Source organism: Carex rostrata, chromosome 31 (assembly GCF_964058835.1).
Source record: "Carex rostrata chromosome 31, lpCarRost1.2, whole genome shotgun sequence".
NCBI classification, from domain to species: Eukaryota; Viridiplantae; Streptophyta; class Magnoliopsida; order Poales; family Cyperaceae; genus Carex; species Carex rostrata.
Window position 1 is genome coordinate 2,766,212 of NC_135948.1, and position 12,202 is coordinate 2,778,413.

The following is a 12,202-nucleotide window of genomic DNA, read 5'->3' on the forward strand; positions in this document are numbered from 1 at the left end:
AATTACACTAATAGGAACTGCTATGCCTTATCCAATATGCCTAATACTAACGTTATAATTCTTAAGCAACTGTTATTTCACTTGTATAAAAGGGGTACACAGTCCCTCTTGTAAAAATAAGATTGAATACAAGAAGTTTCAATTCATCACAATATTTTCTGCAAATTACTCTTGAAAATCAACAATTATTGGATTTGTGGTATTAAGTTAAAACACAAGCAGTTCAATAGTTTGCTATCACACAACATGGGAGATCATCATGAAATTCTTGCCACTGAAGGCAAAACCATCACTTGCAAAGGTACCAATTGCAAATAATGCATGAAAAAGCACTACCTCAATTCTATGTTTTTCTTCTTGTCTAAAAGTTTATGATAGATAATTTTGCCTAGTTTACTTTGTCCTGTAATTTAATTACAGTTGGGTATCTTAGGCCCTTGTAAATAAACTCTTTTTTAGTATCAATACATCAGTTGGCGGTACTTCACCGCCAACCCTAAAAAAAAAGTTTATGATAGTAACAATTATTTTACAAATGATAGGTGTTTCATCAAAATACTTTTTTGTTTAATTCTTATGAGCACAGCTGCTGTCGTGTGGGCCCCCGGCGAACCATTCGTGATTGAAGAGGTAGAAGTCGATCCGCCACAATGGATGGAGGTTAGGATCAAAATCCTCTTCACTTCAATCTGCCACAGTGATTTAAACGCTTGGAAAGGCGAGGTACGTTACATGTCAAAGTATATGTTATTGTATTAATGTCTGATTTTTGGAATTATCAATTTTGATTTCATTTTATTATTCCAAGTACACTTGATCGTCTGTTTAATTATTACCTCATTTTTTTAATCTACATTTGCAGAACGAGCAACAACGTGCATTTCCTCGTATTCTTGGTCATGAGGCTGCCGGGTAAGAGTACTTGAAAATATTTTTTTCAGAAACAATTATATTATTTACAAATTAGGACGTATTAGATGCCTCTGATTTTTTTTTTGGGTGAATTTTAGAATGCATCTAATACCTATGTATATATACATTTTCATCATATTCACCTACATGTCACGATCAAAAACTCAATTTTACTCCCCTAATTTTGTTTATTTGAGATAAAAAATGGAGATTAAGTGTCTCTACTTTAAATATTCATAGGAAACCTTTTACCTGAGCCACTATATCAAAGGTTTCTTTTTTTTTTTTTTCTTAAAAGTTAAACATTTAAGTTCTGACTTCACCATTTTATGTTTACGACCGTTTTAAGGGTGGTGGAGAGCGTGGGATTAGGTGTTGAAGGAATCAAAGCCGGGGACCACGTGATGCCACTATTCAATGGCGAATGCGGCAACTGCACATATTGCAAATCTGACAAAACCAACCTCTGTGCCGAGTACCGTGTCAACCCCTTAAAGAGTACCATGACAACCGATGGAAAGACTCGGTTCTTTAAAGCAAGGCGTGATGGTGGGGATCGTATGCCCGTGTATCACTTCCTCAACACCTCAACATTTGCAGAGTACACCGTGCTCGACTCGGCTTGTGCTGTCAAGATCAACCCAATGGCACCTCTTGATAAAATTTGTTTGTTCGGTTGTGGCATCTCTACTGGTAACATATTTATGATCCTTCAAAGAAAAAAAGATAAAAAACAGAGAAGGTAGAAAAAAAAATGTTGCAAGGTAACTTGTGAGGTTATTAAAAATGGGGTAGGTCATGGGCCTTCTGGTATTGTTCAACCTCAGAAGAAGGCCCATTAATATAAGTTGCAATTAGCTTGGGTCATTCAATCAGAATTGCATTAGAATTTCCTTTATTAATTTTTTTTTTTTTGCTTTCAGAGTTCAATATAACATTTCACTTTTTAACCCTGTTAATTGTAAAATTTACAGGCATTGGAGCTGCATGGAATACTGCGGATGTAAAAGAAGGCTCCACTGTAGCAATTTTCGGCCTTGGTTCTCTTGGTCTTGCAGTTAGTTTCATGTTTTCTTTTCTCTTTTTATGGCACCAAAATTGTTGCATTTTAATGATAAGTGATATTCATGTACAGGTAGCAGAAGGTGCGCGACTGAGAGGAGCGTCAAAAATTATTGGAGTTGATATTAACCCTGAGAAATTTGCCATAGGTACACAGTTTGATCTTTGTGTTTTTAATTGTACAAAGCTATAATGAATTGAAAATTGTTTCATAAATACAGCATTCTTTTTTAAATGCAGGTAAAGAGATGGGCATTACTGATTTTATAAACTCGAAAGAGTGCGAGAAACCTGCCAGTGAGGTATTGTCACTTGTTATTTCACATATAATGTTTTCCAAGAATCTTTTTAACAAAACTGTAACTGAAATGGCATTTGCGAGCCACATTCTGGTTTTCTTTTTTTTTCTGGTAAATGCACATGAAATTACAAAATCAAAGCACATGTGCACTGATTGAAGAAAACATATATTTGAGTTTTATAATTTGAGTTCTTAGTATTTTAGGTTTCTCTTTTGCAATAATAAATATGATTGTATATCTATAGGTGATAAAAGAGATGACAAATGGAGGCGTAGATTACAGCTTTGAGTGCACTGGAAATCTTCATGTGCTCAGAGAAGCCTTTGTTTCTACCCATGATGTAAATTGTTCTTGCCTCTTACACATTCAAATTAATCTCAATAGCTTGTTTCAAATACTACTTAACAAAGGACAAATTAATTACTATGGAGAAAACTCTCAAACTTGCAATTTATGTTATATCCTCTTAATTGCAGGGGTGGGGAATGACTGTAATTCTAGGAATCCATTTATCCCCTCAAATGCTTCCATTACATCCAATGGAGCTCTTTGATGGTCGAAAGATCACCGGTACCACTTTTGGGGATTTCAAGGGAAGGACTCAGCTGCCTGAAATCATAGACAAGTACATGAAAGGGGTTAGATTTTCTCTTTTTCTTTGTTGCCGCTTCTCATTGATCAAGGATATCATTAGCTGCAGTAGACTAACTAATATGACACAATTGATCTTTGACTACCAGTACAACAAAAATTACAACAACTAACAAAGCCCGTAAGAATACATCGGTGTTAGGCGTGATAATATGATGTGTAGCTAGGGTATTTATTATGAGATCTTCTGTGATAAATTGGTACATCAAAATTATATGTCTATATGCATCGATATTACATTTTATGAGAAGGTGATGTGATGAAAGGTTCAAACAAAAAGTCTTGACACACAAAATTATGTTTTATTATAATTGTAGGAGTTGAAAATAAATCTGGAGGGATTTATAACACATGAGCTGCCATTTGTGGAGATAAACAAAGCTTTTCAGCTGCTCAAAGAAGGCAAATCTCTTAGGTGCCTGCTTCGGCTCTGAATTAAGCATGCCCAAAAGATACGTTTTGGAATAAACAGTTTGATTCAATAAAAGTCTGACAATTGATGTAATCTATGCATTGATTGATTGTATGCTTTCAAAATAATTTGATCACTGTGACTGAAGACATGTATAGTAAATAAATGGAACGAGGCCTCAGATTAAGTTTTTTATTTTTCTCATATTATTTCACATGCATAAAAGATTTGCAGCACAGAACATAGTTGTCAATCTCAACCAAAAAAACAGAAAGCATTAATTAATAACGACCAAATGCAATCCTTCAGTCTTTAGTTTATTGTTTTGTAATTTGTACAGTTTTAGATCGACAGACTGCCGCAAACAGGCTTTCACAATCAAGTCCCCCATTTGACTGTGAGCGCAGCCTATCTGTCAGAAACTCAGAAACACGTTTTATCAAAGACGAAATGAAAATAAAAGAGAATCAGAATTTGACATTACCTTCCCTAGTTCCATTCGTCTGCGGTGCATTATACACGCCTCTCTGCAATACTATACGTACAAATACTCATCAGTTGTTATGAAACCAACCATGTCATTAGCCTAGAACAAAAACAAACGAAAGGTATCTATCTCTTTATGAACCCTTTCAGGTCAGGTGTACAGACATAGCTAAAATTAGTTGCAAGACTTATGTTTTCGATCAGATGTTGATCAAAGTGTATATGTATATAACAACTGTGTGAACTGCTCACTATTTACAATTTTCCATATTCATAAAAAATGGAAACTATTCACTATATTGTGGACCAGATCCAAGGAGACAAGAAAACCAAGCCTGGCCCAAAACTAGGTTGGTAGATAAATTGAGCTTTCAGCTGCTTTAAGCCTTTAAGGCGGGGTCGAATTTAGAAAACGAACGATATAAAAAAACTGCATCATTCTTCTATCAATTATTGTGTCAATTGATGTACTTTTGTGCATTCATAAGGCGCATGCTCTCAGTTATTTTGAGACAGCAAACATGTAACCCCATTAATGGAAGTATAAACGACATTCGCTATAAATAAATAAAAAAATACATATATCTGTTGGAATAACAAGCCAAACACTTCTCTTTTTTTAAGGTTAAACTGTACATCTACACAAACATTTGCATCACACAAGTTCTTTCAATATTTTAACAAATAAACAAAATAAAGTAAAATAGAAACAAGCAACTACAGCCCTTCACATCTGATATACAATGAGGTTTAGTTATTTTTATCTTCATTTTCTTCCCTTGCAAATTAAAAACAAACTGCAAACTCTTATGAAGAGAAACTTCAAAATCAGAAAGTTACCACTCCAGTCCTTACTCTTCCCGCTATATTTTCCAGAGCACCACCCCTGTTATTAGAAAAATCCTATACCAGCCGTTGCTTTAATGTGCATTGCAAATTTACCACTAGCCTCCTGAAAATCACCCGCCTTACACTTGCACTAACTCTCGCCTTTTCCCTTGGAGAAGAACCTTGTAAACCCGCTCCTGCTATGTGACTTCTCACTCAAGTTTCCAGACAAGCTAGAAGTGGAAGAGGACCTTGGTGACCTATGCTTTGGGCGCTTTGAACTATTCAAGGGTGATTTGGGAAAATTCCCATTTTCAGTCTCTGACATGCTCATGTGCATGTTGGATCCAAACCCGTCAAACATAGGTGACTCAGAACCATCTAACTGCACGGATGTTTTTGGGGTGTGCATGAAATTACTGGCACGTGGGTCCCTCTCGTCATCTGAAAGGTTGTCAGTAGATTGACGGTGCTTTTGTTCTACCGGTGGTCGCATAGACTGCAGCTGTCGGCCCAAAAAGAGGATAGTTTCTTGGCATTCAGCAAGTTTTTCAGCTGCTGCAGTTATTTCTTTCTCCTATTAACAAAAAAAGGATTAATTTTGTTAAGAACTTTCAATAGAGCAATCATGTAATGCAGTACTAATCTTCCCCTATAGCACTCCCATCCAAAAGCATGAGAGATCAGTTAAATTTATCATGTAGATGAAAATATTTTACAGAGGCTATTTAGGACCTAGTTGTATGAAAGATTTGAACCTTTTTCTATTCTATAAGTATCTATTGATGCAACCAGTTCTGTTACTGTGAATTTAGAAAGAAAAAAAAGAAGGAAAAGGATACATCTAATGTTTTAACTTTTCCCTTTTACTTTTTTCGGATCTGAAATTTCTTTCCACAAGTCTGTTCTTCTCTCACGTTGCATTTTTCTCTACCAAAATTATGTACATTCTAGGGAACTCAGTTTCTATATAATGGCCAATCTTAATGATTGTTTGATTAAATAATTTTGAACAGCCAAGCATAATATAAGTTACCTGTTTTGCCTTGATGTCCTCTTCAGTATCAACAGCCATTGAATTCTTCTCATTCCTTAAATATGAAATCTCATGTCAAATAGGATTTTTTTCTTAAATCTAGAAAATTGTACAAGACAAAAAAGTAGAAAGAAACAAGAATTATTTTATGTTATCCATGTTTACTCATATTCTGTGTATTAGGCACTATCTCCATTAATCAAAACCACAGTATAGACAAAAAAAGCACATACAAAATATGTCTCAAATTTTCAACACGTACCTTTCCAATAGCTCTTGAAGTTCTTTATACTTCAACAAATCCTCCTCGTGGCATTCTCTCTCCTTCACAAGCTCCTCATTTAATGTTTCAATTTTCTCTTTCAAAGAAGAAATCTCTCCTTCAAGCTCCAATTTGCGGGTCTCAAGTATGTTATAAGACTCGGTCATACACTTCAATTGGGTATCCATTAACCCATTAGCCTTCTCACTGTCTGCCAATTTTGACCTTACCTCACCCAAACTCTTCTCCATTTCAGAAAATTTGACTTCCGTGCTCTCCAGTTTCTCATTACACCTTGCCAACTCTTCTTCTAGAGTTTTCTTCACCAGCTTCAGTTCTTCAATGTCCGGGCTGGATTCCTCTAGTGGGGCCACCTTATTCTCCAAAAGAGTCACCTTATCGACACAATCCAACCCATTGTTCTCCCCTTCAATTGTTATTGTGCTGCAGTTCATGTTATTGGTCTCTGATAAAACACCAGACAAAACAATTATTAGGTCATACAAACCCCTCTCAGCATCAAGTGCTTTATCGACTGATACCGAGAATTCCTCAATTCTAGTGCAGAGTGTCTGACAATTTTCAGATGACCTCCCATGAATCTCAGTTGCCTCTTTACCGAGTGAAGTAACGAAGTCGCGAATTTGAGAGAGTGCCGTCTTTAGATCTTCCTTTGTACCAAGCCTACTGTTCTCACCTGGCGATCCATGGGACTCTATCTGCACCTCTTTTAAAGCAGTTTTAATGCTCTCGATCACCTTGCCAATATCACCCTCAGGTACCTGAGAGTCCAACAGGGATATAATTCTTGATCGTAACTTCGAGATTGGTGACTCAGGATCAGTTGAACAAGATGGACTAGGGCTTGGGCTAGGATTATGCTTTTTCTCTCCGTTTTCAACTTTTGAGTTGCTTTCTGAAATATTATCATCACATTTGTTAGTGGATTCGCACGCCAGCCTCTCCATCTCCAAGAAATCATCCATGATATCTAAATTGGTTGATCCCTCTGACTGGGTTGCCATAACAGCATTATTGTTGTTATTACTATTTCCAATACTACCTCTGCCATTTTCCTTCTTTTTGAAATTTGAAAGCTCTGACATTAGATTCGTGGCCCACGACTCAGACATGCTAGCATCATCACCATCCTCTGACATAGATGTCAGGCTCGGTGGATTGCTATCACCATCAAAATGCACCTCAATATTTGAACCATTTGATGTGCGTCCATTTACATTTACACCTCTTTGTTGATTAACCGTAAGTAACTGCACTTCCATGCTTCTCAATTTGCTTGCAGTCTTGGCGCAAGTATTTCGAGTAACCTGTAACTCTGTGTTTTTCTTTGAGAGAGCCTCTTTAAGCATCTTGGTTTCTTCTTCCATGGCCAATAATCGAGAGGTCAAAAACTCACTTTCCTTTTGCATTTGGTGGAAATGGTTTTCCATAGCGGGTGTAACTGGTCGACGGATTCTTGGCTCCCCATACTCCCGGCCCATGCTCTCAACCTCCATTTTCATCTGGGCCACAGCAGCAGGGCCTGGTAACTTTTTCCTAACTAAACCCCGCAACCTCTGGCACTCAGCCTCCAATTTTGTAATTTTCTTAACATCCTCCGCATGCTGTCGGTTAGCAACATCAGCAGAACGCACACTCATGTTCTTCTCTTCATTTCTTATCTCTAACTCCTTGGCTACAACATGCAATTCATATTTCAAAGAACTGATCTCCCTCTCACAAGATTGGATATTATTTTTCGATAACTCAATTTCTGCCTCAGCTTGGGATTTCTCTTCTGATATTTTCATAATTAAACTAGATCTTTCATGCAAAGACCGAGATAATGCAGTATTTTCTGCATCTGCTCTCATAAGCTCTTGTTCAAACTCTGAGATTCTGGATTCAAACTCAGATTTGATCTTCTCCCACTGTTTGGTTTTGGCAAATACCACATCATGAAGCTTCTGTTCACTTTCTTCTTTCACATTCCGAATTTGTTTCATGCACTCCTTCAAGGCGCTGTCAAGGTGCGCAGCCCGCTCATCAGAGGACAGCTTATTTAATGTCACAGTTTCTAACTGGATTTTTAACGCTGATGCCTCAGCTTCAGCTTTTTCCCAACCTGTACAAGAGATGAATTTAATTGAAAACATAAGAGGATAGCCTTCTATATGTTAAATTTGCAGCAAAAAGTATAGAAAAACCAGGACACAAATGTATGGATCGCATGATAGGTTCACACTAGTTCAATATTGAATTGCCTAGCTTTTGTTGCATGTTCAGACCAGTTTTAGTCAGATTTTCCCATTTCTATCTATTTGATTCATATTTTTTATCGTTTTTCTTTTTATTTCATTAAAAGATGATTATCACAATTAAAAATTGTTTAATCTATTCAGCTCTATCAATATGCTTTGGCCAAAACATGGTAAACTTCACCAAAGACACCACTGAATTTCAATAAACCATAATTCCTCAACAACCCCAAATTAAGCTACAAACAACAACCTAATCGCGAGAACAGAATCCTGGCTGGTAAATGATGGAAGAGTCATCTCAGGCTTGCCCTCACATTAGAAGGGTATTCAGTCTTTTTCTAAATTTTGAATAGCCACTTGTTTATAGGATATTAGTAACCTTGTGCTTATAAATAAAGTTTTATTTTTTTATTTTTTATTTTTTTGCAATTACAATATCTATCTCTGATGTACCTGAAACAGCTTCTTCAGCAACTTTGGCATGCTGTTTGACCAAAGCATCTTTGTTGGTTATCTCCGATTGTGCAGCAGTTAGCTTCTCATTTAAAACATTTACTTCATTTTCTAAATCGTTGAGACGAGCATAAGTTTCAGGAGAAACTTGTATATAGTTTACAGTTGGATTTTCCTGGAAAATGTAAAATGAAGAGATTTCAAAAATTTACTTTCTAGGTGTGAACCAGTAGGACCCAAGTTTTGACAGGTACAACTATCTACAAGTCAATCAAAACACTAAATTTGGATCTCTCTATTTGCCATTACAAACTTTTAATTTGTCAAAACAAAACAAACTACCCCTTTGGATATTTAGATGCACTAAAATTACAAGTTAGTGAGATTTGTGAAACTGAACTTAAGTGAGCATATTTGTTGCACTGGTAACTACCATTCATGAAGAAATTAATGAATATTACTCCATTTTATTTGGTTTTATCTTTTCTACCTAATCACAATCTTGGTGTTTTCTGGTTCATGTAAATATGCAAAAAAAAAAGAACAATTCCCACGACACTCTTATAAAGAGAATTTGGAAACAAACCGTTTCAGATTGGTTTCCTCCAGAACTAAGTATTGCTTCAACATTAGATGCCTTCTCAGATGATTTCTTTTTCCAAGGCCAGCTCCTTCTATCCATTTGTTAGATTTCCTCTAAAGAAAGAGGAAAAAAAAAAGGATGCCAAATGTCAAAGATTTTTAATACAGAACATTATATGAAAAGGTAACTCACACACAAGAAAAACGAAAGGTGGCTTGTGCCAGCTACACACAAAACCAGTTGCCACTACAATAATAAAGACTGAAAAACAAAATCCAATAGAGAAAGGAGGTTCACTTCGCAATGCAACTGCAGTTGCATGGAACCAAAAAAAAAAGAATGGTATCAGTACATTATAGAAGACAGATAAACTTTTACAACCTAACTATTATTTAAATATTCAGTTGAAGTATAAGCTATTTAGAAACCACCATTGACCTATACAAGTTTTTATATGAAATGAGTCCATAATCTGTGCTAGAACTGAACTCCGTTGCCAAAAATATAAAAAAAAGCCCAATCAAAGAGGCGCCTCCTAAAATTATGCCTCATTCTCATTTTTCTAAAAGGTCCACAAAAAGCATGATTTCTAAGATAATACAGGATACCTATAATTATAAACAAATTATTAACAAATTCTCAAAAGAAACTCCAAGTTTTCCCAATAGTTTAATTGATAAAGAAAAATCTCTTGTAGAATTTTTATGTTCTACTGTTGTCAACTAAATACAAGATCAGACGACTTGCTAAGTGGGTCAAATAAGCAAAGGGACAAAAAAAAAAAAAAAAAAATCAGAGAATAATAGAGTTAAGAACGTTTGTTTCAGTGGCCAATTGGGTTAAGAACGTAGCCGGCTTCAAAGATTCAGTACCTTTTAAAAAGATTTCAGAGAAGTAATTGAGAAACAAATTCATGCAGCATTTTAGCATCTTACAGGAAATCCGAAACAAAAGCACTATGAATAATATAGCTCATGCTACTGGAAATTCCATGGCAGACCTAAGTTAACAAATTAGCTATAACTGTACTTTCTGTTAATTATACTTACTATAATTATTAACTAACCTTCGGTAAGGATTGGCAATAAAATCCAAAATTGAAATGATATCAGAAGACGAATGGTTTCCCAAAATCCTACTTCAAAAAGAGAAATCGTTTTTCCAAAATCCAGAACCAAGTAAGAACAAGAAAAAATAAAGAAAATAATTCAATTTGCCAGGGATCAAAGATTAGACGCACCATAAAAATTCCAATGCGACTACTAAACGAGTAAACTAGTTGTATTCAAATACTAAATCACATCAAAACTCACTTGCATTTTCCAATCACAAATTTCAAAATTCCCTCCTAAAGTCTAGTTGTATTGAACTATAATCCCCCGTTACCAGAACATTTCAGTACGGACTGCAGAATCAGACCGCCTACTGATTGATATATTCAGAAATAATTTATTTTCACATTAAGCTCCTAGCTAAAATACAAACATTACTTCCTATCTTTCCAAATACATCCAAAAAAGTACGGTCCAAAGAAACATTGAAATCATGAATCTAATTTAACTCAGTACGAAATGCGAAGAATGTATTTAAAACTAGACAAATATATCATGTGTTTATTATTTAACTCGTGAAACATTAGGACCAGAAAACCATATATCGAAGTATTTAAAAATAACATAAATCAAATGCAAGTTTTTCCACGAAATATCAAAAATCAAATGCAAGTTCATCTTGCGGAAAATCGGAATCCTCGCGTGATACTCCTTAAAAAACCACAAATTGAAAATTCTCAATAAACTTTCCTAACAAAAATAGCAGAATATTAAATGAGAGAAAAATTTCAGAAAAGGGTTAAATTCTTACCACAAAATATACCAAATGTGGATGGTTAATTGAGTTAATAATTGTCAACAGATCTAAGTTGAGAAGATTAATGCTCGGATAGATAGATGCCTTGCTTGAGCTCTACTGCGTGGGGCTCTCTCCTTAGATAGCCTTTTCCCTTTATTTTCGCTTTAGTTGCGATCTGAGTTAGGTAAATTACGCAGAGAGAGCAAGAGGAGGGCGAAAGAGAGAGAATGTGGAGATGATGCGGTGCGGGGAGAGAGAAAGAGGTTAGTTATTGCTCTGCTTCTCTCTCTGAGCAGCGCTCTCTCTCTCTTACACTCGCTTTTTCTTTGTAAAAAGAAAAGACGACAGCGAAGTTGTGAAGACTGAGAGAGGCTTCAGATCATCTCCAGTACACTTAGTAACTTGAGGGAGGATTACTGTATTAATGTCAAAGACGACCCTAATAAATGAAGATTGACACAACTGCTAGCAAGTCAATATGTTCGATGTAATTGCTGTTTGTGATGTCTTTTGTTTTCACTGTTTTGTATAGATACACTGATAAAGAAGGATTCATATAATAATATTTGTTCTCTCAATAAAAAGAGTTCTTTACTGAATCCTTTTGATTTAATGAAAACTATTTTTATACGACGATATGTCTCAATAGTTGATTATTTTAAGAGTTGATACTGATTATAATTGCAATATCATGTTTTTATCTTAATATTATCACGAATCCAAAATTAAAGTCAATATATTAATTACAAATCAGATTTAAGGTCACACCGTCACATTGTAGCTTTGAACAACAAAGTCCAATTTGTCGTTTTTTTGAGTAAATTGATCGCACAATCCTCATAAAAAATATCAGATCATCCGCATAATTAGCATAGTTATCTAAATTTCATATTAAACTACATGCAAATAATACAATTAATTTTAATGTCCTATATTTTGTTAAATTTTCAATAAACAATACAATCATCATATACATTTTATTTTAGAATAGTTAAAAATAACTCATTTTTAATTTATTTTGGACATTTATACATTTATTACTAAGAATTCAAATCGTCCGTAAAAAAAATATGATGTATTGGACGCATAATAATTAATTTTCC

The 12,202-nt window shown here is 35.1% G+C and overlaps 2 protein-coding genes across 2 annotated transcripts; one reads left to right on the forward strand and one right to left on the reverse strand.

Annotated features, from left to right (window-relative positions):
- Window positions 1-235: 235 nt before the first annotated feature.
- LOC144547222 (alcohol dehydrogenase-like 4) lies at window positions 236-3,509 on the forward strand. The gene is made up of 10 exons (XM_078295812.1): window positions 236-301; window positions 587-723; window positions 863-912; window positions 1,262-1,605; window positions 1,887-1,969; window positions 2,048-2,123; window positions 2,215-2,276; window positions 2,521-2,616; window positions 2,753-2,914; window positions 3,245-3,509. Exons 1-10 carry the CDS (start codon window positions 247-249, stop codon window positions 3,359-3,361), a joined length of 1,182 nt encoding a protein of 393 aa, XP_078151938.1. The 5' UTR covers window positions 236-246; the 3' UTR covers window positions 3,362-3,509.
- Window positions 3,510-4,419: 910 nt separating this feature from the next.
- LOC144547219 (filament-like protein (DUF869)) lies at window positions 4,420-11,514 on the reverse strand. Its single transcript, XM_078295810.1, has 6 exons — window positions 11,112-11,514; window positions 9,252-9,361; window positions 8,666-8,840; window positions 5,952-8,076; window positions 5,690-5,744; window positions 4,420-5,230 (listed from the first exon to the last, which is right to left on the reverse strand). The coding sequence occupies exons 2-6, from the start codon at window positions 9,345-9,347 to the stop codon at window positions 4,805-4,807; spliced, it is 2,877 nt and encodes a 958-aa protein (XP_078151936.1). The 5' UTR covers window positions 9,348-9,361; window positions 11,112-11,514; the 3' UTR covers window positions 4,420-4,804.
- Between the last annotated feature and the right edge of the window lie 688 nt (window positions 11,515-12,202).